The 25,728-nt window shown below is 34.9% G+C and overlaps 5 protein-coding genes across 5 annotated transcripts; 1 reads left to right on the forward strand and 4 right to left on the reverse strand.

Annotated features, from left to right (window-relative positions):
* Window positions 1-1,171: 1,171 nt before the first annotated feature.
* EAE98_001031 (uncharacterized protein) lies at window positions 1,172-3,313 on the reverse strand (the record flags this gene model as incomplete). The annotated part of the gene is made up of 7 exons (XM_038948648.1): window positions 1,172-2,198; window positions 2,274-2,309; window positions 2,366-2,459; window positions 2,534-2,649; window positions 2,705-2,748; window positions 2,807-2,879; window positions 2,961-3,313. The coding sequence occupies 7 exons, from the start codon at window positions 3,311-3,313 to the stop codon at window positions 1,172-1,174; spliced, it is 1,743 nt and encodes a 580-aa protein (XP_038814914.1).
* A 2,958-nt stretch (window positions 3,314-6,271) lies between these two features.
* Window positions 6,272-6,614, reverse strand: EAE98_001032 (uncharacterized protein; the record flags this gene model as incomplete). The annotated part of the gene is made up of 2 exons (XM_038948649.1): window positions 6,272-6,439; window positions 6,495-6,614. The coding sequence occupies 2 exons, from the start codon at window positions 6,612-6,614 to the stop codon at window positions 6,272-6,274; spliced, it is 288 nt and encodes a 95-aa protein (XP_038814915.1).
* Window positions 6,615-17,823: 11,209 nt separating this feature from the next.
* Window positions 17,824-18,840, forward strand: EAE98_001033 (uncharacterized protein; the record flags this gene model as incomplete). Its single annotated transcript, XM_038948650.1, has 1 exon — window positions 17,824-18,840. The coding sequence occupies one exon, from the start codon at window positions 17,824-17,826 to the stop codon at window positions 18,838-18,840; it is 1,017 nt and encodes a 338-aa protein (XP_038814916.1).
* A 22-nt stretch (window positions 18,841-18,862) lies between these two features.
* Window positions 18,863-20,398, reverse strand: EAE98_001034 (uncharacterized protein). The gene is made up of 2 exons (XM_038948651.1): window positions 19,723-20,398; window positions 18,863-19,646 (listed from the first exon to the last, which is right to left on the reverse strand). Exons 1-2 carry the CDS (start codon window positions 20,329-20,331, stop codon window positions 18,981-18,983), a joined length of 1,275 nt encoding a protein of 424 aa, XP_038814917.1. The 5' UTR covers window positions 20,332-20,398; the 3' UTR covers window positions 18,863-18,980.
* A 1,396-nt stretch (window positions 20,399-21,794) lies between these two features.
* EAE98_001035 (uncharacterized protein) lies at window positions 21,795-23,609 on the reverse strand (the record flags this gene model as incomplete). Its single annotated transcript, XM_038948652.1, has 2 exons — window positions 21,795-22,977; window positions 23,032-23,609. 2 exons carry the CDS (start codon window positions 23,607-23,609, stop codon window positions 21,981-21,983), a joined length of 1,575 nt encoding a protein of 524 aa, XP_038814918.1. The 3' UTR covers window positions 21,795-21,980.
* Window positions 23,610-25,728: the final 2,119 nt, after the last annotated feature.

The following is a 25,728-nucleotide window of genomic DNA, read 5'->3' on the forward strand; positions in this document are numbered from 1 at the left end:
TCCCAGACGGTGGAACTTTTTCAATTTGGCGCTAAATTCATGGAGGTGGTTGTAAATTGGACATTGTTTTTTCAGATATGCAACAAATCGATTTGATGGTCTTAATCACGTGCCCAGTCACCGCTTCCCGGCAGAAAGTTAGTCATTGAATCCAATCAATCTTCAAGGTTAATTCTGCAACTCAAGTACATGTACGAGCATTATAACCACATTTGTTCCGCTTTCAACACAGCACAGAAACCCCTTCTCTATTGTTTCGAGCGCAGCGAGGTCTGGGGGTTTGGGGGCTTGCCCCCATTTGAAGAAAGATTGAAGAAGAAGTGTATTTATTATATATCTGATAATGGATATCTAACAGATTCAATTCCCCCCCCCCTTTTATGTCAAATTCTTCTTAGAAGCAAAGTTGCATATGTTGGAGCATGCAAAGCATTCCGTGGACAATTGAATCTAAGGAGCAGCACTTCTTTGTTTCAATCGCAACATCATCGCATCTGCCCCCCTCAGCATTATTTACCGGCTCTATTGAAAAGTATTTCGATAGAATCTGTTTCAGTTACATCATGGGCGAAAGCCATTTTTTTTATTTCGTTGAGATCGAAAAATCTGTGATGAGAAAGTGGCATGATTTTGCTATCTCATGTCATGATAACATAACACAGACTATGTGCATAAACGGCATGATTGCACCATATAATGTTGCATACGACCATACAGTCCAGTGGTATACCACCGCGCGCTTCGTTAGAATGATATGAAAGCCATGCAAATAACTTTGAGGTAGCAGTCCTTCTCGTACTACGCCTGGCGAACAACACAAAGTGAACAAGACAGGATTGCAAAGATATAGTCGAGTCGCCAGTGGATCACGAGTGTATGCTCTGGAAATGCTGACACTAGTCTTTGGGGTATAAGCTGATTGACTAAGGTATATATAGAGGATACTTGCATGAACCCAACGGATTATCAGAGCGGGAATTTGCTGTTGATGGTTACCCACGTACTCCAAACTGTTTTACCCCCTATAATATCTCTTCCTTTATATTCGTATATTCTATCAATTTTGTTTACGCTTACAGCCTCATAACATGCAAATCGTATTTTTTGTTTCATATACCAACTTCCCGTCCATCACAGCATACAAAATTCCTATTGTTCCAACCTCACTAGGTCAATGCCCCTCTTTCTCCTTCCTTACACTCTTCCACTCCAATCCACAGGCAGCCAGAAACCCCCCAATAGCACAAGCCGTCGAAACCCAAAATGTCGCCCTCAACCCCTCCGCATACGCCTCCAATACCTTCTCCAATTGTCCCTCCTGCCCCCATGTTTCTAATAGCGCCCTAATCTCCGTAACTCCACTATCCAAGAATGCCCTCGCATTTAACCCCGGGACCCTTTTCTCAATCCCCTCTACCAACTTATTTTGAAACAGCGTCTGCGAAACCGGCACAAAGACCGCTCCACCCAGCGTCATAAACAACGAGACACAGGATATAGCCACCGGAATCCGCTTGTTTGACATCACTGTCTGCGCGACAATAATCCCGCTCTCGAACCCAACGCCCACACCCAGACCGGTAATAACCTGAAACCCTGCGTTCCGCGCATACGACGTAGTGACCGACAGCGTGGTTAGTAGCCCAGAGCCAATGGCAAATAACACCATGCAGATGAGCATGATTGGGGTGTAGTACCCGAGTGCGGAGATCGCAGCCCCGGTTCCGGTGGAACTGACCGTGCATGCGAGGAGTAAGGGGAGCATTTGGATCCCGGCGTGCAGGGCCGAGGAGCCTTTGACGCTTTGGAAATATATGGGTAGGTAGTAGGAGAGACTGAAGAAACCAGCACCGAAAAATGCGGAGAATGCGAATGCGCATACAGTATTCCGGTTTTGGAAGAGGTATGGAGGGAGGGTTCCGGCCTCGCCGAGCCGGATTTGCGTGCATATGAATAGGAGGGTGAGAATAGCTGAGGTGACGAAGAGGCCGATAATGTGGCCGCTGTTCCAAGGGTAAGTAGAGCCACCCCATTGGAGAGGGAGGAGGAGACAGATTATGGCAGGAATGAGGAGGGAGGCACCGAGGAGGTCGAGCTTTAAGATGCGTTGTTTGAGGGTAAGAGAGGAGGGATTATTAGGGCGGTTGATGTGAAGGATGAGAGATATTACAGCGACACAGAAGGCTCCGATGGGGAGGCTATGGCGGGGAGGGGGAGTTAGCTGGCGTTTGTTGAGGTTCTGGACTTGGGGTAGGGGGTATTGATATTCTTACTTGATGTAGAAGCACCAGCGCCAGGAAAGCTTATCGCTGTTTGAGAAGGTCAGTGGGTCTATAGATGCTATGTCTGTAAATGGGAAACTTGCGTAAAGACGCCGCCGAGCAATGGTCCGGCGACTGATGCTATTCCCCACATACTACTAATTATACCCATTGCCAGTGGCCTCTTACGCAGCGGTACTTCTTAAGTTAGTTCTGTTTGTCTCGATGAAATCATTTGTATGGGTAGTGAGTTGAAGTAAGCTAGAACTTACAACTATACACAACAATGATAATCGAACCCGTAAACAGACCTCCTACTCCCGCTCCAGCAATAGCTCGGCCAACGATCAGCATATTGCTGCTCCTTGCCGTAGCGCATATTAAGGAGCTGCGTATTGATCTGTTAGTACGTGGGAGTGATAGTGGAAGTGGTGACTACTTACCCAATCTCAAAGATGGCAATGGCAGTCAAGAAGGTATATTTGATCTGTCGAATTGTTAGCCAACAGCCGGTTCTTTATTTGAGAAATGCAGTGCGCACGCACGCTGAAGATAGAGTATATCCTCCCAAAACTAGGCTGCAACGCCGCTTTCGTAAGTAAGTAGCTTGATCCATACCTACAGACATCAGCAATCACTCATACATATAAACCTTAAAACATTAATCCGATGCCTAACACACAACATCAATACACTCACCAACCAATATCTCCCGTGCTTTTGAAATGGTCCGTAATCTTCGGAATAGCAGTAGAAATAATCGTCTGATCGAGCGCCACCAAGAATACAGCCAAACACAGCGCCAGTATAATAGAGACGAGTTTCAGACCCTCGGGATACTGCGGCTCGCTACTTACGCTGACTGGTTGTTCAGTCGCGGCTGGAGTAGAGTCTTTGGGAATCATGCTCACAACGGGTTCTTTTTGGGAAAGCGAGTTGCGCGCCTCGGGCGTGTCTATCTTTCCTCTGTCTGATGAACAGGTAAAATCAGTAGCAATGGTCACATCCTCATCTGAGGCTTTCACGTCGCCCATTTCCATATCTTGCATCATTGCTATGGGCACTCGCTCCACAGTCAAATTTAGCAGATCTAGCAGAGAATAATAATCCTTTCCTTGGGCTCGTTGCACTAGCACGTAAGTCTACCGCACAATATCTAGTAGTTCCTTATGACAATATTATTCAACACATTATCACACATTTCTCGCGTACAAAAGAAATCAACATCCCAATTCGTAAGAATTCTCCTAGTCCATCTAATCTCTACCCTCTATCTTCCAGACCAATAAGAATCGTCTGATAAGCTTGGCATCTATCACATGAGCGAGCCCCTCGCTAGTATATCTTGTACCAATAGCAGACGGTACACGATAAGGAGTTAGATTGTCTATACGTAGGAGAAAAAACAGGCCGGAATTGACCACTATGCAATGGTACGTGCACCCTCACCAAAACAACGCGTAGAGAGAAGTATTACGCATTGGTCAATTTCGGCCTGTTTTTTCTCCTACGTTGTCTCGTATCGTGAAGTCACGAGGCGAGCTGTGCCGCTCGTGTGCACCCGCGGCGCTAGTAGGATCCCTGTTCTATGGGCCGAATGATTGCTTGCGAGATATCCCTGTCGTCTAATAGTCGGCTCTCACAAACGGCCTCCTAGTTCCTACTAGGAGGCCGTTTGTGAGAGCCGACTATTAACCTAAATTGATCGACTGCGCGAGACACATCTGTTCCGAATGGGCCGGATGGAATGCACGCACGTAAGCATCATCATCGTACCACTTTCTTGAACTCGCTTCTGTAGAAGTACTTTGTATCGTTGTTGTTCATAGGTTCACTGGTGGTTGCGTATATTAGTAAATGCATGCCCCTCAACGTATCTAAACAAGCGGCAATATCAGACAAGTGATGAGAGACCTTCCTATTTGATGTTGAATCTTTTCCGGCCGGTGGACAGTGACAAGAGACCTTCCTTTCCAGGCATAGAGTCTTGTTAATTATTGAATGGTAGCAATAAGCTATCCTTTCACCATCCCAATTGGAATCTGATAATCGCGCTTGAGAGCAATTATGAATATGAGATGCATCCTCAAAGGGATATAAGTTAAAGAAAAATACAATTGACAAGTTAGCTAGTTAACAGTTGAATCTTCTCCACCTGTCAGTATATCATTTCGAAGCTTTGTTACAGGATCTCCGCTTTCCCAACCAGGGATAGGCACCGGGTCGGGCTGGCCCGGGTACGCCGTAGATTCATTCCAGATACTTTAATGGATATTCGTGTTGTTATATTACGTTAGGTAGGATAAATATTCTACGAAACACTATTGAGTATGAGTCTGTCTCTAGGTATGATTATATGATCTAAGGATTATAAATAAATTGTAAATGAATTTTAAAGAATTGTTTTGGTTTATTATTACTTTTCTAACGATGTAGTTTTTTCTAAATTAAAACAAAAGGAAAAAATATTAATTAAAGGAGTAGATAATTTAAGATAAAGTAATTAATTAAAAAGAAACTATTTGTTATATGATAGTACTAGTTCTAATCTATACTCTATTCTACTATCCTGTTCTACTATATATATAATAGTAAGATAAAACTTTTAGTTTCATCTTCTAATCTTTTAGATTATTAAGATCAGGATTAATTTTTTAGATATATTATTTTTTTAAATCTTCTTTTAAATTAAACAGATTCTATTATGAATATATCTATTAAATCTATATAGAATTTATATTATAGAGTCTAAGGAATATAAAAACAAATTACTTTTCATTTTTAAAATATGAAAATAATTAAACTATTTAGGGGGTATGAGAATAATTTATCGTATTATCTAAATAAGCATTTAAATCGTCTAATTTAGATATAAAAGATAAATATAATCCTTATAATTATATTATAAGTAAATCTAGTCTATAATCTCTATTTCTATCTATTTTCTTTTTAATAGAATTAAGTAATATAGCTATTCTTCGTAATAATCTTTAAATTTAAAAGAAATCTAGTATATAAATATATATAATTAAATAATAAGTATAGATCTACTACGTTTACTTCTATAAATCTATAATAGTATATAATAGTAATAAATCAATCAGTCGTTCTATAGTATAAAGACTTTCTATTTTTCTTTTTAGAACTATGAAAATTCTATATTTTATAATTATATATAAACTACTATTAGTCCGATATAGACCTATAGGTTCGATATCTTTCATTATATAGAGCTCTATGTTAGATTGATTCGTAATAATATATATGAAACTATAGAGAAAAATTAGTGGAGTATTTAAATAATCTTTAAGTTCTTATTATCTTATTTTTAAACTTTACTTTATAAGATTACTAGGGTTTTAAAGTTTATATAGTATTCAAGTTGACTTCTCGACTTAAAGTCTTATTAATATATATTACTAGATATGTAATTAATAAAAGTAGTCAGAATTATTACTAGTAATTGCGAATCAAATTTAAGATTGTAATTAAGCAATATAGTCTTTTCAACGTGATTTAATAGTTACTATAAAGGTAAAACTGACTTATATCTATTATCTACCCTCTTTTCATTTCAACTAAACCTATTAATTCTCTTATTCCCGGAAACTTTTCGCTATAATTAATAGGATTCGAATGCTTGGCTCTTTAGAAAAATACCCCGGGATTTATATCAAACAGGGCTAACAAATAGTCGAAAGCTTATTGTGAACTTCTATTGAAAGATCTTTCTGGCTTTCACTCCGACAGTCCCCGCTTCTTATGAATTACGTTCAAGACCTTGATAACATCACTACATCAATTTCACTCACCTCAAATCAAAGTATCCAGTTAGCTCTATTAAAACCCATACAGGAATATGTCAACAACTTTATTTAAATTTTTGGTAATGACAGTCGACTGATATCTAGGCCTCTAAGATACAGAAAATGATTGTGATTTCTCCACCACTCCTTCATCGACAGAGTAAACCCAAGCCGAATTTCGACCATAGTACCGCGTGTATATACTTATGGAGCAGCACAAGAACCCCCAGCAGTATCAACACAGATGACACGTCCGTTGCCACAATCGGTGCAATAAGCATGCTCAGAGCTGTAGCAATTACCCTCTCCAATTGTGCACTCGCCTCCAACGTGAACACAATTGGTGCACGATCGTGCGTTCAATGCGCGTGGCTAAAAACACATTAGTCACAGCGTCTGAAGTTAAGAAGTTGGTTTTGAGACTTACAACTTCACGGACCAAGGTCACATTATCCTCGCGGATGACTTCGATGCCCAAGAGGCTTGGGGCCGGAGTAGCCATGGCGCCGAAGACGGCAAAGGCAGCGATGAGGATGGTGGTCTGCATGATGAATGACTTGAAGTTTCGAAGTGCTGAATGATTGAGTTTAGATGTGGTGGTTGTGGTTGATGATGATGTGGTTTTGAGGATTGGCAGGAAAAGACTGGCCTTTTATATTCATGGCAGGTCTACAAGAGAGCAGGCCATGTTCTTTTTCTGGCAAGGATAATAAATCTCTGTCGCCAAATATATAAATTTCAAAGTATCTTACTTGACAATGATGCCAGCTTACTGGCTGTTGTTCCAATCATCGAACATAGCATCACATACCCCATCTTGTGAAGGATAACAATCCTCTATTTGGAAGAACTTGCATGATGCAAGTTGCATCACATATTATACTCCCTGGAAAACCGGTTATCTACTAACATCTCTTCTGATCGTCAAGCCCGTATGCTCGCGCGTATACTTTCACTGCTTGTTTTTCCAATCATCAATTCTTTCACTTCGTGTTCGTCTCGCATAGCATCAGTTATTTCTCTATTTGGAGATACTTGTATAATAGAGTACATCATTAGTATTTCATCAATAGATCTATACTCTGTCAAGAAAGCTACAATAGTTTGTCGATTGATTAATTCTCCTTGTACAGTATTTTATGTAGAGAGAACAGGGAGTACTCAATATAGATAATGGATTGCTATTCGAAAAGCTACATCACTTTACTCATTGTTCTCTCAACTATCAATCCTAATGGATTGAAGAGTGTTATTATCTACCTAGAAGTGTTTACATCACAGTCTCGTAGAGGGTATTGAGTGAAAACTTATGTTTTGACTGAACGATTCAACTTCCGCTCTACGACCATAATGTCTCTCGGGAAGACCAGTTACTAACACTACGAATAGTTTATATAAATTAGATCTATACTATATTAACTCACTTTATCAAAAACCAATACTAGGAACTATAATTACGAATTTTTAACAAATTTAATTATCAGAATATATAGACAATATACCCAAGCAAAGTATATAAATATCTCCTTTTTATAAAAAAAAATATATATATATAAATAGTTTCGTATTTCAATTCATGTTATATATTTTATATAAACTTTTATAATCTCTTATCTAATCGAATTCGATTCCTTCTCTTTAAGTAATTCTAATACTGATATACATTAAATTAATATTAGAATTATCGATGTTAAAACCTACTAAAGACTATTTCTTACGTTTTATAATCTATAGTCACCGGGTACAGATAGCGGCCGATCACCTAAATCACACCAAAATTCATTATTAAAACTAATAAGCTTTAATATAATTGAATATGAATTGTAATATATATTTATATAATCTTATTTATTTTTAATAATAGATTTCAGAAAAATTAACAATTTATTTTTGGAATTTTTATTGATCATATTATATAGATTTGAAATATAATAGTTTAGGAATTTTAGAATTTACTAGTAAAATAAGCGAAATCTAAAGAACTTTTATAAGTTATTATTTTAATAGTAGATTTATAATTGAATAAATTATATTAGAATTCAAAAAATGAAAATTATAAGTTGTTCACAATGAAGGAGCAGGCCAGTGGAATGCATGTAATATTGACTATGTAGATTAATTATACTAAGGTAAAATCTAACTATGAAGTGGAAGTGATATATGCACAGTAGCGTAGTGCACATACCACAACTTCCAACACTCCCCCAGAAAGCTTACTCTCTTAACTTCTATAATTAGTTTTGAAGCCCTAGCATATTCTTGAATTTCTCAAATATTACCCTTGCACATAGTTTTGTTAATCCATCTGCAGCCATATCGTTTGTATTGACATAGCTGGTATTGATTAGGCATTTTTCTATAAGATCCCGAATAAAGTGATGATATATGTCAATATGCTTTGATTGTTTGTATAGATAAGGGTTCTTGGTTAATGCTAGCACTCCTTGATTATCTCCTAGTATTTGAACTTCACCGTTGCTCCCGATATACTGTAGTCGCTCTAAGTCTCTCAAAAGTTGAACTATCTATTGCCCTTATTTAGTGAACATTGCTATAGAAATGTATTTAGTTTTTGTACTAGATATAGCTATAAATGTCTGCTTCTTGCTTGCCTATAAGATTAGTCCACCATAGAACATTATTACTCCACCAGAAATGCTTTTTCGATTGGTTTTATCGTTTGCCCAATCTGCATCGGTATATACTTTGATGGTTTGTTGTGGGAGGTTATATTTTTTACAAATATCTGATTGAACTCCCCCAGGCTCAAAATGTAATTTCTGGTTGATAGTTGATTTTAAATATCTCATAAGGTTTTTGAATACAACACTGTGATATTTAGCAGGATTCGACATAGCTTGTACTAATCTCCCGAGACTAAATGCAATATCTGATCTAATATAAACCATAAAGTAGATCACACTATCAATTGCTTGTTGGTATTCGTTCACATCAATAAGCTCATCATCTGGAAACATCGATCGCAATTGGTTGTAATCCGAGATTGGTATCTTCCTTGGAGTGTATTGACTATGGGAGATCCCAAAACGGATAAGCATTGCATCCAGATATTCTTCTTGATCTATAGTTAATACTCTCTCAGATCTGTTACGAATGATACAAACTCCTAAGATCTTACTAATCTCCCTCAGGTCTTTGGTGTTGAATCGAGCCGAAAGGTTGTTATAAAATCATTTAATATCCCGTTTTTGTGTAGTAGCGATAACAATATTATCTATATAAACTAGGAGAAGCAATTGTTGCGGATGATTGGTGTATAAATATGGATTTGCAAGACTTTGTACGAAACCCATCTTGATTAACTCTTCCTTTAGAAGAAGACTTCAATCTCTGCCGGCTTGCTTTAACCCATAAAGGCTTCGAAGTGTATGTAGAATACGACCTCAACGAACTTGGATACCTTGAGGGGGTGCTAAATAGATTTCTTCTTTTAAGTGTGACTTGGTGAATGCATTTTTGATATCGAAATAAGAACATTCAAGATCTTCTTTCACAACGATTGCAAGGAAAAGGCGAAGAGTATCGAGGCGAACTGTAGGAGTGAAGATTTCGTTGTAATCTTTGTTTAAAACTTGATTGAATCCTTTAGCTATCAATCTAGCCTTGAATCGCTTTACTTTATTATCCTTTGTTTTGATAGTAAATATCTATTTTGTTGAAACTAGATTATTTCCTTATAATAAAATAAATTCTTCCCAAGTACCATTCTTGATCAATGAGTCTATTTCTTCTTGAATTGCAGCTTGTCAGTCTTTTATATACTTCTTGTTTGCTATTACATCTTTGTATATATTTGATATCTTGATTCTGAGTATTTCTGTTGTTGGCAAAGCAGTTTCAATCTCTATTAATATATTATCCAAAAAAATCAAGATCTTAAAAACAATTCCATTATTCGTTTTCCTCTCAAATTAGTGAATATTTGAGATCGCAATTATAGCATACTCAATTAATTCTAATACTGATTCATTTAAAAAGACAAGCAAAAATCAGATAATCTTAAAGATATATCCTTCTATATTATCGTTATCATCTCTCTTTCTTTTCCTAAAATCATATTTTGAATTTGATAATATAGAAATAGGTGTAAATACAGATATTATAGATAATAAAGTTGTAATCAAATTCAATAGTATAGAATCAAGAGTTGAAGTAATCTCAGATAAGGTAATCTCTATTTCTTTATCGCTCTCTTCTGGTTTTAGTAAATCATCCATCATTTATCGAATATTTCCATATTCGTCTTTATCAAAACATAGTATTCCAGTCTTTATTTGTTCTGATATTAACAAACATACTTTTATCAAATCTGTAATTATTTCATTTGGTAATATTGGTAAATCGACCAAAATAAATGATAATTCAAGAATATTCTTGAATCTATTACAAAGCTTGCAATCAGATTCTATATTTTTGGTACCTTACGATCTGGCTATACAGTTTCTAAGTTTCAAATCCATATCTCCTCCTTTGTAGCTTTTATCAATTATAATACAATAAAAACAATAAATATAACCTAATTCTAATAAATAAACCTTTATATACTTGATAATGTCTTTTGAATATCCTAGGAATATCCCAACCCTTGCTGTATTACAAAATTTATCATACCTTTATCCTATTAGAATAGTTTTGGAATTGATATAAGCATAACATCAACTCCCCTAGATCTTGTATATATCGATATCTGGTAATGTGCCTGTAAATGCTTCAAACAGGCTTCGATTGATTCCACTTGTATCTAAACCAATACTAATACAGTTTCGAATGTATATATTATATTCAACAACTTTATTCCAAAACTTTAATAATAAGTAAGCTTTTTTTAACATTACTCTCATATTAATTTCTATAATATATATATTACATTCAACTGGGCTGTTTTAATAAGACAATATAATCACTATAATCTCTAATCACATATCAGTTTTCTATTCCCGGACAGCTTGAAAAAGCTTTAATACATTATTGGTTCTAATAACAATTATAATTACTCCTGTAACAAATTCAATTTCCTACTTTCAGGCTTTCAGTAAGGATATTATATTACTTTTTTATTTTAATAAGATAATTCAATTTATTCTTATAACACTATCAATAATGAGGAGAAAATATCTATACCCTCAAATAATCTTTGGAAAAGAATCAGTAACATCGAAATAAATCAAATCTAACCTTTTAGATTTTCATATACTTAATTGGCTTAGAATTCTATTAATCATCTTTATAAAAACATATATTTTACAAACATCCAAAATTAAAAAAACCTTAATTGGTTTCTAGAATATAATAACTTTATATAGATTCCTGATTTTATTAAAACCAAAATGATTAAATTATTTATACCAAAAAAAATATTTTTTCTTTTCTATTATAATCAATTCTTTAATTTCCCCTTTTATTCTATCAATCACTTTTATAAAGAATATAAAGAATACAGAATCCTTATATTCTAATTTTATATACAAAATAATATATATCCCATTTTTTATTATAGCTTTAATAATCTTATTATTCTTATCGTTTTCTGGTATAAAATACATCTCTTTGAGACTGAATATATTCTTAAACTTTGTCTTATAAATTCTCTTAACTGAGAGTAGATTAACCTTTAATCCTAATACATATAGCATTTCAGTTAATAATGTCCTTATTTTATTCTTATATATTATATTTACTGTTCTTTGTTTATCCAAGTATACAACTCCCCCACTAATCGTTATCCTTCATTACAAAGTATAGATTAGATTTTTGAAAAGAAAACATTAATTAGATATGTATGAGGTAGCATTGGTATTAGTGTATCATTACAATAAGGATATTTTACTAATACTTTTCTTAATAAAATAATAATATTCAAAATCAGACTCATTATTAACAATACTTTTAATAATATTAGAACTTAATTCAGTAATATAAGTCTTATACTCTTTATACTTTTTGTCTCTTTACAATAAAAAAATAGATTGTTTTTTCTTTTGTTTATACTTTAAATTAGATTTCAAAAGATATTTAATACATTGAAATTAAAAGCATTTTAAAACTAAGTAATCAGATTTATTACAAAATTCACAAATAATAATGGGTATATTAAATTCCAAACTTATACTAGCTTTATACTAATAATGAAATAGAATATATTTCTTTCTCTTTACAAGATATACTACATCTCTAAAGTTTTATATTTTAATTTCTTTAATTTATAAATACTTAATCTTATTATTAATACTTAAAGTAGAACTAATAATATAAATTATATTAATAATGACTTTATACTTATTAAAAAGAAATAAGATTAAGTTTTGAAAAAATAATTTATTTATATACAAAACTCCAGCTGAAGTATTTGCAAATAAAAGCTTTCTTCGAAAATTCTTGAATTTATTCTATATATCTATAATAATTATATTAGGGGTATTATTGAAAAAAAAAATTTTGATTTTAAGGAGATATTTATTTACTACTATATCATTGATTCTGGAATATTTAATAGCTAGATAATTCTAAAGTTTTTTTATTATATTATATTTATTTATTAAAATCTTATTATTATTAAATAATAAATAATAGATATAAGATAATATACTAATATTATCCTTAAAAAAAATAATCTTTTTATTAATATTAAATCGAATTTTTGTTATAATACTATCACTACCACTAAAGATTTGGAATTCTTCGAAATCCTTAATTAATCTATTGGTATCTGTAATCTACATATATTTCTGTAATATTTTCTTATATATATAAAATCAGCCTTTTTCTCAGAATTAAATTCTTATTTAACGAATCTAGTATTTATAATTCTCTTAAATAAAAGAAGGAATATACTTAAAGTAATCCTTAAATCTAGTATTTTTATTTATTTTGAAATTCTATAAATAGAAAACTTGTATTAATAATCTATATATATTTTAATAATAAAATAAAAAAGTTGAAAAGAAAAAGGAACTGTTTTAATTAAACTTCTTTAATTTTGAATATACTAATATTATAAGAAGAAATTCTCTTTAAGACAGGGTAATTGAAAATAATAAATTTTGATTTATAAATAATGATTTTTAGAATAATATCAAATATTATATAGTTAGTAATACTTTTTAGTATTAAACTAAAATAAATAATTCTTTTAATAATAACTTGTAATTTTCTTACTTGAAAAAAGAATATAATATAAATAATTATTTTATTATTATATTTGAAAAAGGAATGTAATATAAATAATTACTTTATTATCGCTATTCAGTAATCTATTTACTATATACACCTCATATATTGATATCGCATTACATAAAAGCTTCTCATCGTCAACCTCTACTTTGACAACATAAATTATTCAATTTAGTGAATAAACCTTTATATGCTTGGTGGTGTTTTTTGAGTATCCTAGGAATATCCTGACCCTTATTGTATCGCGAAGTTTATCATACCTTTGTTCTATTGGAATAGTTTTGGGATTGATATAAGTATAATATTGACTTTTTTAGATCTTATATATATCGATATTTGGTAATATGCCTATAAATACTTTAAGTAGGCTTTGATTGATTTTACTTATATTTGGGCTAATATTAGTATAGTTTCGAATATATATATTATATTTGATAGTTTCGTTTCAAAACTCTAATGGTAAGTAAACTTTTTTTAATATTACTTTCATATTAGTTTTTACAGTATATATATTGCGTTTAGCTAGGCCGTTTTGATGAGATGATATAATTACTATAATCTTTGATTGTATACTAGTTTTTTATTCCCAGATAGCTTAAAAAAACTCTAATACATTGTCAATTCTGGTAATAATTACAGCTATTTCTGTAACAAGTTCAATTTCCTGCTTTCAGGTTTTTAGTAAGGATATTATATTATTTTTCTATTTTAATAAAATAATTTAATTTATTTTTATAATGTTATCAATAATGAGAAGAAAATATCTATACCCTTAAATAGTCTTTGGAAAAGGATTAGTAATATCGAAATAAATCAAATCTAGTTTTTTAGATTTTTATATATTTAGTTGGTTTAAGATTCTATTAATTATTTTTGTAAAAATATATATTTTATAAATATCCAGAATTAAAGGAATCTTGATTGGTTTTTGAAATATAGTAACTTTATGTAGGTTTCTGATTTTATTAAAGCTAAGATGATTGAATTGTTTATACCAAAAAAGGTATCTTTCCTTTTTTGTTATAATCAATTCTTTAACTTCCCTTTTTATTCTATTAATTATTTTTGTAGAGAGTATAAAGAATATAGAATTCTTGTATTCTAGTTTCATATATGAAATAATATATATTCTATTTTTTATTATGATTTTGATAATTTTATTATTCTTATTGTTTTCTAATATAAAATATATTTCTTTAAAATTAAATATATTCTTAAGTTTTACTTTATAAATTCTTTTAACTAAAAGTAGATTAACCCCCAATTCTAATATATATAGTATTTCAGTTAATAATATTTTTATTTCATTTTTATATATTATATTCACTATTCCTTATTCATTCAAATATATAGTTTCTTTATTAACTATTATCCTTTATTATAGAATATGAATTAAATTTCTAAAAAGAGAATATTAGTTAGATATATATAAAGTGGCACCGGTATTAGTATACCATTACAATAAGAATACTTTATTAATACTTTCCTTAATAAAATAATAATATTTAGAATTAGATTTATTATTAATAATATTTTTAGTAATATTAGAGCTTGATTTAGTAATATAAGCTTTATACTTTTTATACTTTTTATCTCTTTATAATAAAAAGATGGATTATCTTTTCTTTTATTTATACTTTAAATCAGATTTCAAAAAACATTTAACACATCAAAATTGAAAGCATTTTAGGATTGAATAACCAGATTTATCGTAGAGTTTGTAAATAACAACAAATATATCAAACTTTGAGTTTGTACTAACCTTATACTAATAATAAAATAGAATATATTTCTTTTTCTTTACAAAATATACTACATCTCCAAAATTTTGTATTTCAACTTTTTTAACCTACAAATACTTGATCTTATCATCAATACTTAAAATAAAACCAACAACACAAATCATATCAATAATAACTTTATATTTATTAGAAAGAGATAAGGTCAAGCTTTGAAAAAGTAATTTATTTATATATAAAATTCTAGCTAAAGTATTTACAAATAAGAACTTTCTTTAAAGATTCTTGAGCTTATCCCATACACCTATAATAATTATATTAAGAATATTATTAAAAAAAAAGATTTTGATTTTAAGGAAATACTCATCTACTACTATATCATCGATTCTAAAATATTTAATAACTAAATAATTCTAAAGTTTTTTTGTTATATCGTATTCGTTTATTAAAGCTTTATCATCATCAAATAATGAATAATAAATATAAAATAATATACTAGTATTGTCCTTAAGAAAGGTGATTTTTTTATTAATATTAAATCAAATTTTTATTATAGCACTACCACTGCCACTGGAGATTTGGAGTTTTTTGAAATCCTTAGCTAATTTATCGATATCTATAATCTGCATATATTCCTGTAATGTTTTTTTATATATATAAAACCAGCTTTTTCCTCAGAATTGAATTTTTATTTAATAAATCTAATATTTGTGATTCTCTTAAATAAGAAAAGAAATATGCTTAGAGTAATCCTTAAATCCAGTATCTTCGTTTATTTTGAGATTCTGTAAATAGAAAACTTGTATTAATAATCTATATATATTTTGATAATAAAATAAAAGAGTTAAAAAGAAAAAGGAATTATTTTGATTAAATTTTTTTAGTTTTAGATATACTAGTATTATAAAGAGAAATTCTCTTCAAAACGGGGTAATTGGAAATAATGAATTTTGATTTGTAAATAATAATTTTTAGAATAATATCGAATACTATATAGTTAGTGATATTCTTCAGTATCAAGCTGAAATGAATAGTTCTTTTAGTAGTAACTCGTAGTTTTCTTACTTGAGAAAAGAATACGATGTAAGTGATTACTTTGTTATCATATTTAAGGAAAGAGTGTGATGTAAATAGTTATTTCATTGTCGCTGCTCAGCAATCTATTTGCTATATACACCTCGTATATTGATGTCGTGTTGTATAGGAGTTTCTTGTTATTAACCTCTACTTTAATAATATAAGTTATTCAAAGAGCTTTCGGCCTTAGTCTTACTGCAGAGCTACTGGGCTTATAATCTGTTTATAATGAAGGAGTAGGCTAATGGAATGTATATAATATTGACTATATAGATTGATTGTACTAAGGTAAAATCTAACTATAAAGTGGAAGTGATATATGTACAATAGTGTAGCGCACGTGCCACAACTTCCAACATAAGTTATTATTATATAAAGTGTAATATATATATAAGAATTCAATTCAAAAAAACTATTATAAATATTAATAATATAATATACAAAATATAGTAAATCGCTTTTTTTTGATGTGATTTAGGTGATCGGCCACTATCTGTGCCCTAGTACTATAGTTATAAGTATATATTAAGAACAGATTAAAGTATTATCATATTAATAAGAATATAATCTTTCAAATTTTCATATATCTATCTAAGAGTAGTATTATCTCTAGAAATTCCATATACATCTTACTAGTTGATTTTCAGTCTTAATTCAATAATATCAAGATTTCAAGTTAATTAACTCAATAATCCAAAAGCAATCCAAGTTTAAAATATATTAATCGCTCAAAGCAAGGTTTTGATGTGTTCGAGAAGTGGCGGTTTTCTGAAATGCGGGGGGGTAGACTTATACCAGAGGCTGAATCATTTCTACTCGTGCGGCAAGAAAGTCATACGACTCCGCTAGATGCACATACCGCAAGATGGCTAATCTGATTTCTCAGCGCTGGTGGCGCCGGAGTTGTCAGCCGAGATCCATTTGCAGGGGCATCCGAGCGGTTAGTTTACTGATGCTAAAATCTGTTCTTTGGCTTGTGGATCGTTGTCAAACTAAGCTTTATCCAAGACAATTAGAGGCTTATATGCATGTGCTTTTACTTGGTTATTTTTTACCTCATTATATCAGAACAACTTAAAGCATTCTGCTAGATTATAACAATTACTTAAGACATTTTAAAAATGAAAATACCCTTATAAAATCATAAATCACGTTTTTGTAGCGTAATAATGTATTATCAGTTTCCGATTCAATGTTAAAAATCTTGTTTGATACTATGTATCAGCAAACGTGGGTCCTATCCCTGTACCCGAATATAACCCAACGCTCGTATCTAGTTCCCTATATTTTCTTCCTACAGGGAAGATGTCACTTATGCATTACTGATCCCTTCTTACAAATAAATATTTAATTGGCCGAGTTCACAATATGTACAACGGTATCGCATGGTTAATGTCTCTGGTTCCAAATTATAACCTAACCTAAGATGCTCATACTTTCCTGTTGAGATTTTGACATATTGGAAGTCATTGTTTGTTAGAGTTTAATTCAATTTGTACTATTCATAGGAAGAGAAAGTACAATGCCTGGAACTTCAAGCATCGTATAATAGATCGTTCCTTGGAAAATTTATCTACGGTCATCTTATAGTCTATCATTGGCCTTGTAAATGTTAAACTACGATGCTGTGCTCGGTGGAGTTTCGAAGCAGCCGTTCGCTGAACTTTGTCACCTGCGATAGTTTTGAATTTTTGTGACCAGTGACTTTTGAATTGGAACCTGATATAACGCCTTATATGTTAAGCAACCATGATCGTACATAGGATAAGTCCTCGTGGACGCCACCTTCTCCTCATATTATCACTCATCATTCTTACGCTGATCTATCTGTACAGCTTCTCCAAGCCTCACTATACCCAAATTCCCAGCTACGCACCCCTCGAACGAACCAATCGCACGTCAAAAGTCGCAATCGCTACATTCCTAACCGGTGGCGAAGATCCCTCCGCGCTCCCAGAAGACGACTTTTACTTTCAAGCGGCCAGAACACTGACATATCAGCTCTTGCACGATCCCCAAACGCGGTCCAAGAGAACTGATATTCCCTTCCTTGTCCTCTGCACCCAAAGCGTTGCCACTTCGAAACTCAAACGTTTAGAACTCGATGGTGCAACAGTGAAAGTTGTATATGATGTGCCCCTTTCCTTCTGGATATCGACAGGAGTAACACGATGGAAGGACCAGTTCACTAAATTGCGGATATTTGAGATGTTAGAGTACGAGCGGATTTTGTTCGTAGACGCTGATACATTGATTATTGAGCCACTTGATGGGATTTTCGACGAAGTGATGATACAAACTCCTATGACTTCACTACTACATAGGACCCAAGAGGTAAAATCCGACGAAAAGCCAATACCAAGCAATTATAACTTCGCCGCCCGCAGCGACAATGCCTTCTCCGGAGAAAGAAACCACCCGTTCCCTCCACCCCCGACGGAAAGTTTCTCAGCTGGGTTCTGGATTGCAGCACCGAGTAAGGAGATGTTTGACTACTTGATGAGTGTGATGGGACATTGGAGGAGGTTTGATCCCCATACGATGGAGCAGAGTTTGTTGAATTATGCGTTTGGAAGGGAGGGACCGATGCCGTGGTTTGAATTGGGGTGGGAGTGGAGTGCTACGTGGCCGAGCTTGAAGGATTGGGAGGCAGGTGTAAAGAGCCTGCATGAGAAATGGGATCGTACGGGACCAAAGGAAATTAGAGAGACGTGGGAGAAAGTGAAGAGTGAGATGGAAGTTTTTCAACATAGGCTTCAGGAGTGATATTGAGTAATAGGCTGTTTGAATTACCAAATAGAGAATATTGAATATCGAAGTGAAACCAACAAAATATCTTTTGTTCGCTATTCAGGTTCTTTGCTTTATAATCAAGAACAAAAATTTATCATTCGAAATAGCCATAATCATATGTGTGCCCAACCATTTTCCTTGAGAACCTGCATCTCATTTACTAAACAGTAAACCCCCTTCTCATGGACTTCTGTTTGTCCTACAACTAATGCCTCACTGCGCCAGCGTTGAACCCTTATTTGAACCAAAAAACGTTCGGTGTACCTCTTCAGAAATCCCGTCCATCGTGCCCACCTATTACTCCAAATCCCCTCTACAATTTCTCTTTTGCTCGGCCACTTCCCCCTTTTTGAATTCACAACACTATCAGCTTCAGCATTGTACGAAACTCTTACCTTTGGATTAAGCCAAACGCCTTTCGTCAAACTCAAACTATTGTCTGCGTGAATAAGACAACATTCCGACCCTTCTAGATGATACTGCGCAAGACTATCTGGAACCCCCCGAAAACGCAAGGATGGATTCTCATAAAATGGTTCCGCTTGGAAGACTACTATTCCATTCCAACAGGATTTAACCGGTACCGCTGCGCGTGTCTTCATCGCATTCCGCGACTCGGCAGCCAGAAAGAAGGGCCAGGTTTGTGTGATTGTTTTCTCGCCTTCGATGTCGCGGAGAGCAAAGGTGTCATAGAAGAGTGGAGGTTTGGAAAAATCGATTGCACAGGCCGCTGCGTAGTCACCATCTCTTGTTGCGAGCAGAGTTACGACGTCTTCGGTCTATAAACCGAGTCAGGAGAATTAGTTAATTGAGGGACTGTACAGCGGGTTGGAAAGAAGCAAATGGCTAAGATACCGTGAAAATAACGTCGTTTAGCCACAGTATCTTGTCGAACGATCGTTCTCCTTGACCATCTGTTCTGTCTGCAAGCCTTTTCAGCTTGTCCATAACTCTATTTCGCAATTTTGCAAGATATGGAATTCGACGTAGTTCTTTTGTGGCCCTACTCGTTTGTATCCACCCCTCCTCGTCTGGATTGGGTATCCGTTCTACTTCGTCTTTGTGTGTAATATCCAACAACTCAATGCTCCTCTCTACCCCCAGCTTCCCCAATTCCTCATCTAAATCCTTCAGAGCACCCTTGGTGTCGTCCCAACTGCCACTTTCTACAATGGAGATATAGACATTGTCTACGCCATAATATCTCACTAGATCTAGTAGAGCAGCGCTCCAATGAGAGCGTAAAATGATCTCATTGTTCCAATGCATGCTCGCAATGAATATACGATCTTTACGAGTGACATTGTCGGATGGGGCCGAGGATAGAGAAACTCGTCTCAGCGATGAACTGATTGAAATCGTTAAGAGAAAGTCGATTGATAGCATAATGAGGAGGGGAATAGTAGCCAAACGGAGCCAGCTTCGGCCTTGACGCCATAATCGCAGGTTAGGATACAGAAGCATACGTATGAAGTGTTTCTGTACATCAGATAGCTCTAGGTGCAGAGAAAAGATGTCATTTTGCTATTTGAGAGTACACAAAGAAATTTAGTGCTGATAATGTCGGCACAGCCACCTTGGATGTGAGCATTATTAAACAAACTCATCTTTCTGAGTTAGCATGCACATTTTGGGAACCATATGCATATAGAATCATTGCCTCTGATTGGCTGAATTGAAAGGATTGAGTGGGTCAGAGTAAGCTTGGGACGATGGGAACCCTGGTCAACGGGCATGATGCCTAGGGTTGGGCGATTTGATGATATATAATATCGTATATCGCTCAGTCAAATATAATATGTAATATCGCTCAGATTGCATTATATTATAACTAATCATAAAATCCTATAAAACCCTATAAAAACCTTATAAAAGGCTATTTTGAAGCTATTTTGAAAAGAAGATAATTAGTATATAAATCACATAATTAACACCTGACTTTTGAGTCTAATTATATACTAAATTGAAAATTAGAACCTATCAAAAACTTTTTCTAAAAACGACCCACTTTCATTCATCCTGATGGTCTTATTGGCCCGAAAAACACGTGTATAAACTTGACATAATATTTTATATGCCTCAAAAAGCATTATAATATAAAATTATATAATCGACCCCCAAATTATATAATTCGCCCATCCCTAATGATGCCAAGTGGTTCATTCGGTACTGCGTCTACCGCTAAATTCGAAGGTATGATGCTAGGTAGTCGAAAGCTTTCTTTTAGTGGAGCTGTATGTAACCGATACACGAAGGTTGGAAGACACCTGTGACCTAGGTAATAAGTCTTGAGAACCCACTTTTAGTAAAATCTTGCTGTTTTAGAGATTATACTGCTGCTTTAAGTGGTTCCCCTCAAATTTCAAATTCCCAAGTCTTTGATTACCATAGTCAACAATGTTTACCCTGTAACACTGCCTGTCAAGACCGCTACCACCAGCACTGTAAAGCTTGTGTCTGCTAGTTACTATACAGATGCCGGCAGCAGCAACTAAAAGCAGAGTGACAGGATCCGCTACAGCTCTCCCCAAAACAAGCTTTACTCTGCTCTTGCTTGCGCTTCCAGCCCTGGATGCTAAGGAAAGTCTCAGGTATATTACTTTGGCAGCATGAAATTCATTGGCTGATATACAAGCCTAATCACTATTTTCTGTTTAAGGCTGCCCCATGAGGTGCATGTCGGAGAATCGTACCATTTAGAGGCTTTCATTGTCAAAGTAGAGATGGTGTTTTTCCATCGAAAGCAAAAGCAAAGATCGTGTTTGAGTCAAGCTTGGGACTTCGCTTTTTACATCAGAGTCCGCGTCCATTATGCATAGGTAGTTTGCAATCCGGTCATCCTCATCATTATCATAGTGATTTCAAGACAATTGTTACACAGAATCGACAAATGGTACCTATGGATTTAATTCACAAACGATTGTTCTTCGGGTGCAATTTAATCTGATTGACACTATCGTGATACTAATATTTACATGGAAAATAAGGGCCAAGTATAAACATTTTTGGGTTGAAAGTAAAAGTTAAGGGAAACGAAAGGATAAATGTGCAGGATATGGAGCATTCTCCTCCTGACTGGTGTTCGCTCAGTCTACCGACTAGGAGTTTACCCTTTACAGGCACTGGGAATAGTAGGTATTCGTGACCTTGCAACTATGCGGAGCAGCACAGGTCGTTGGGCCAGTCCATCCTGTTCCGCCGCACTTTCCGTACTGGGATTGAGTAGCCTCGGCGGACGTCGCAGTTGTGCTTTCAGCCAGAGGAGAGGTCGTTGGCGTTGGTACTTTGAGTAAAGTGGTAGCCTCGACCTTGTCAGCCGCACTCGCTTTCTTCCCAGACAGAATGAATGTCACCATGCCGTGGGCGGGGACTGTAGCACTGACGGCACCACCACTGACAGTGGCGCTAAGACTAGCCATAGAGTTCTGGCTTTGAGAAGTCACATACGCAACGACGCTCGATGCTGAGAAGCCAGTGGTCGTTACTTGAACGGCAGTGGAGGCACTGTTGGTATTGATCATTTGCACGGAAACAGTGCCGTCGGTGTTCTTGAATGCGCTGGTGTTGATCCCAGCTGGAGCCCCAGAAGTAGCAACACGGACAGCACCGGGGCGCACCGATCGGCTAAAGTGTGCGTATGCCCAGAGTCTGGCGGAGGGATTTACGGTTGTTCCAGCAATCTGGATGAGCCCAGCATTGTTCGTTGTGGATTCGATACCCTCCCAGTAGAAGTAAGCACTGACATTTCCTTTGACGATGGCCGTATAGATATTGTTTGCCCACGTGTAGCCATCAGAGCTGGATCCAGTCGAGTACCAGTTTGCATTCCAGGCATCTGTCGTTTCTTTCTCCGTCATCCAAGTTGGGCGAGAAGTCTTGATGGGCGAGGTTGGGTCGCTTGAATAACCATGGGATGTAATTCTCGCAATCATGCCTTCGACACCAGCTGCAACAAGTTGCGCCGTAGCTTTAACCTGGTCTTCCCACCCAACCATATCGCAGCAGTTGATACCGACCTCACTTAGCCCAGAGGCAGCAAGAGCTGGATGAAGCACTTTAATGAAGTCTGCCGCTTGTGTACCCGAAGACAACATGGAGGAATAAGCCGTGCTGAGCAGTTCTTGTCAGTGTTGAATCGCTAGAGGGTGCAAATACAGTACTTACGTGTAGTCAGGTTCATTTAAAAAGCCCAAATACTGGTAATCAATGCCAACAGAAGCATAATATTTGATATACTGGATCAAGAACTCGGCATATGCTTGCATCCAATTTCCTGACGAGCAGGATTCGCCGCTCACACCGCACAGGTAACCTCCATTGGTTTCCACGCCGTTGGTTTTCATAAAACCGGGTGCACTCCAGGCGTTTGCATAGAATCTTGTCACTCCATAAGCCTTTGCTTGCTGGGAGACCCATAATTGGTGGCTGTCGCTGCCATCCCAAACATACTTGGGGGTGCCACTAGGTGAGCCGGGACTGGCTGGCTCAATACTGTCGCCTTTTCCCCCGGAACCAATGCGATTTCGAAGGATGGTGAAGCCTGCCCCAGCAGTCGGACTGAAGAGAAGGTCAAGTGCGTGGCTTCGTTGGGTAGAAGGAAGGTTGTAAAGATCATTCGCTCGACCGAATGCTTGAGAGAAACCGAAGCCGTCCATGGTCTGATAAGTTGTGCCAACATTGACATTGATAGCAGCAAGAGCCACTTGGGCGGCAAGCGCCACGAAAGAGAATTGATACAACATTGTTCGTGACAAGCGAAATCGCAAGAGTGTGAAAGATGTAAAGAATGATGCTAAATAATTTTCACAGAAGGGAAAAAAGTCATTGTCTTTATTCTCTTCATTTAACCATACATGGCCCTTCAATCACCTTTCGTGACAAGGGCAAGTCAGTACCACACACAGCTGACCACACAAAAACATTGTCATTTCAGGAGCAGATCTACCTGCCCTTCTCGTATAATATGGTGATGATTTCCCATAATATAGTGACAATGTCCCGCAGGTAGAGTGAAGTTGGAGCCCAAATTTCTTCCAACAATGCATGAGCTTGCAGACGGCATTTGTCCTCCTACTCTGATCCCTCTCAATTGTGTTCCTGTATGCTCACTAGCACATAAGCAACTTGGTATACACCATGTTCTTTTGACAAATGCGCTCAACATTAGCAAGGATCATCACTTTAAGGTTATTTTAGAGTTAATTGGCCTCGCTCTGGATAAAATAAAACATCCCAAAATGAAAGTATTCGACAGAAATGCAAGGTATTTAATGAATACCCCGTTGGAATGACAGATGAAACACTCTAGTGTTTTCTACAACCCGAACCCCACAAAAAGCTTGAATTGTTAATCCTTACTAGCCTTGAGCGAATTTCCCAAAAAGAACATGACCTCGGGATACCATTGGAATCTAGACTTTCCCACGCCGCCGCTGATTGAAACGAACACGACCCACACGATACATCAAATAGACAGTATCATCTCATGTCTTCATACTCGTGCAGCCAGAAAATATACCACACTCCACTCACAAGCACATCCTATAAGATAGTAGACTACAAAATGATTGGTGGTCCATATTTGAATGAAGTATTGCGTACTTTCTGACAGCACGAGTATGATTCGACATTATGGAGCCGATGAAATGCGGGGTTGCTTTTTGATTGCAGGAGTAAGGAATGGGAGTTCATATGGACCCAGGACCGAACTACCGTGCAAGTGACAACGTAGCATCGGCTTTGAACATGTGGCAATCTGTGAATGCCGATCCAAAATACGATTAAATTAAGCGTTTTAAGCTTTAAAAAAAGGGGTGGTGATCGTGATGTCCATAATAGGAACTCTTCATTCTCAATATCACCAGACATAGGTAGGCCCTGTCGCCGTAATCTATTTCTCAACCTGCTCAAATTGCCTATACGAAAGCCAATGGATTAGACATCTTCTCACTTGAGCTTTATCTAACAATTTCCCATATTCAAAGAAGGACATATCATCACTTCAAGTCCTCTAGAGAAGATTCGTAAATTTGAGTGAATCTCCTAGCTCGCGTAAAGCTTTCAAGGTATAAACTGTGTACTTTTCATGTCTTTGCGCTGTAATTGCCTATTTGTATAATTCTACCTCTAGCGTGGGGGATAGAAACTTATGATTATTCAGATGGCTTATGCTTTGTGCTGAAGCAGTAATTTCTCTGTTAAGCGCTTGCTGTTATTCTATAGCATCTTCGAATTCCGTTAAAGAAACGGCGGGGCAAATGTCCGAGCTAGCTGTATATATTACTGTAGGAGTCTGGTATACAGTACTAAACATTAAGTTTGCGCGAAAAGCCTTTTTCCACCAAAACTCACCTTCTTTAGAATATAATTAAAAATCAACTATTAGTTTTAATAAGATCAAAATTGAGAAATTAATAAAAATTCATTAATATATCAATAAAAAATGAATAAATTATTTTTATTGATTTTTATTTTAATTGAAAAAAACTTCGAATTCGAAATCTCTTAAAAACTTATAAAATTCGCTTAATTTTGGTGTAGAAATTGATTCCCAAAAAATATTCAATTTCAATCTTATATATTCTATTAAATAAACAATATACATCTATAAGATTATAATATAATTAAATTCAATTGATTCTAATTTTATAAATATAAAATTTATTAAAAAATATTTAGTATATAAAGATTAATATTCAATTGAAATTGAGATATTGATATTCTTACTTTCTAATATAATTGAATAGGATTCTATTCGAAATTGATTTAATATAATAATTCTTTTTGTGTTATATAATTTGATTAATTTTTTATAGAAATTCGAAATCTGAAAGGGATTTATCGAAGAATTAATTTATAATT

This window comes from Botrytis deweyae (assembly GCF_014898535.1).
Source record: "Botrytis deweyae strain B1 chromosome Unknown BDEW_002, whole genome shotgun sequence".
Classification (NCBI taxonomy): Eukaryota; Fungi; Ascomycota; class Leotiomycetes; order Helotiales; family Sclerotiniaceae; genus Botrytis; species Botrytis deweyae.

Excerpts from the sequence above, each read along its gene's own strand:
- EAE98_001034 (XM_038948651.1), bottom strand. The coding sequence starts at position 20,331 with ATGCTTCTGTATCCTAACCTGCGATTATGGCGTCAAGGCCGAAGCTGG. Across the intron at positions 19,647-19,722 it reads TAAACGACGTTATTTTCACG|ACCGAAGACGTCGTAACTCT; the intron begins GTATCTTAGCCA and ends CTCGGTTTATAG.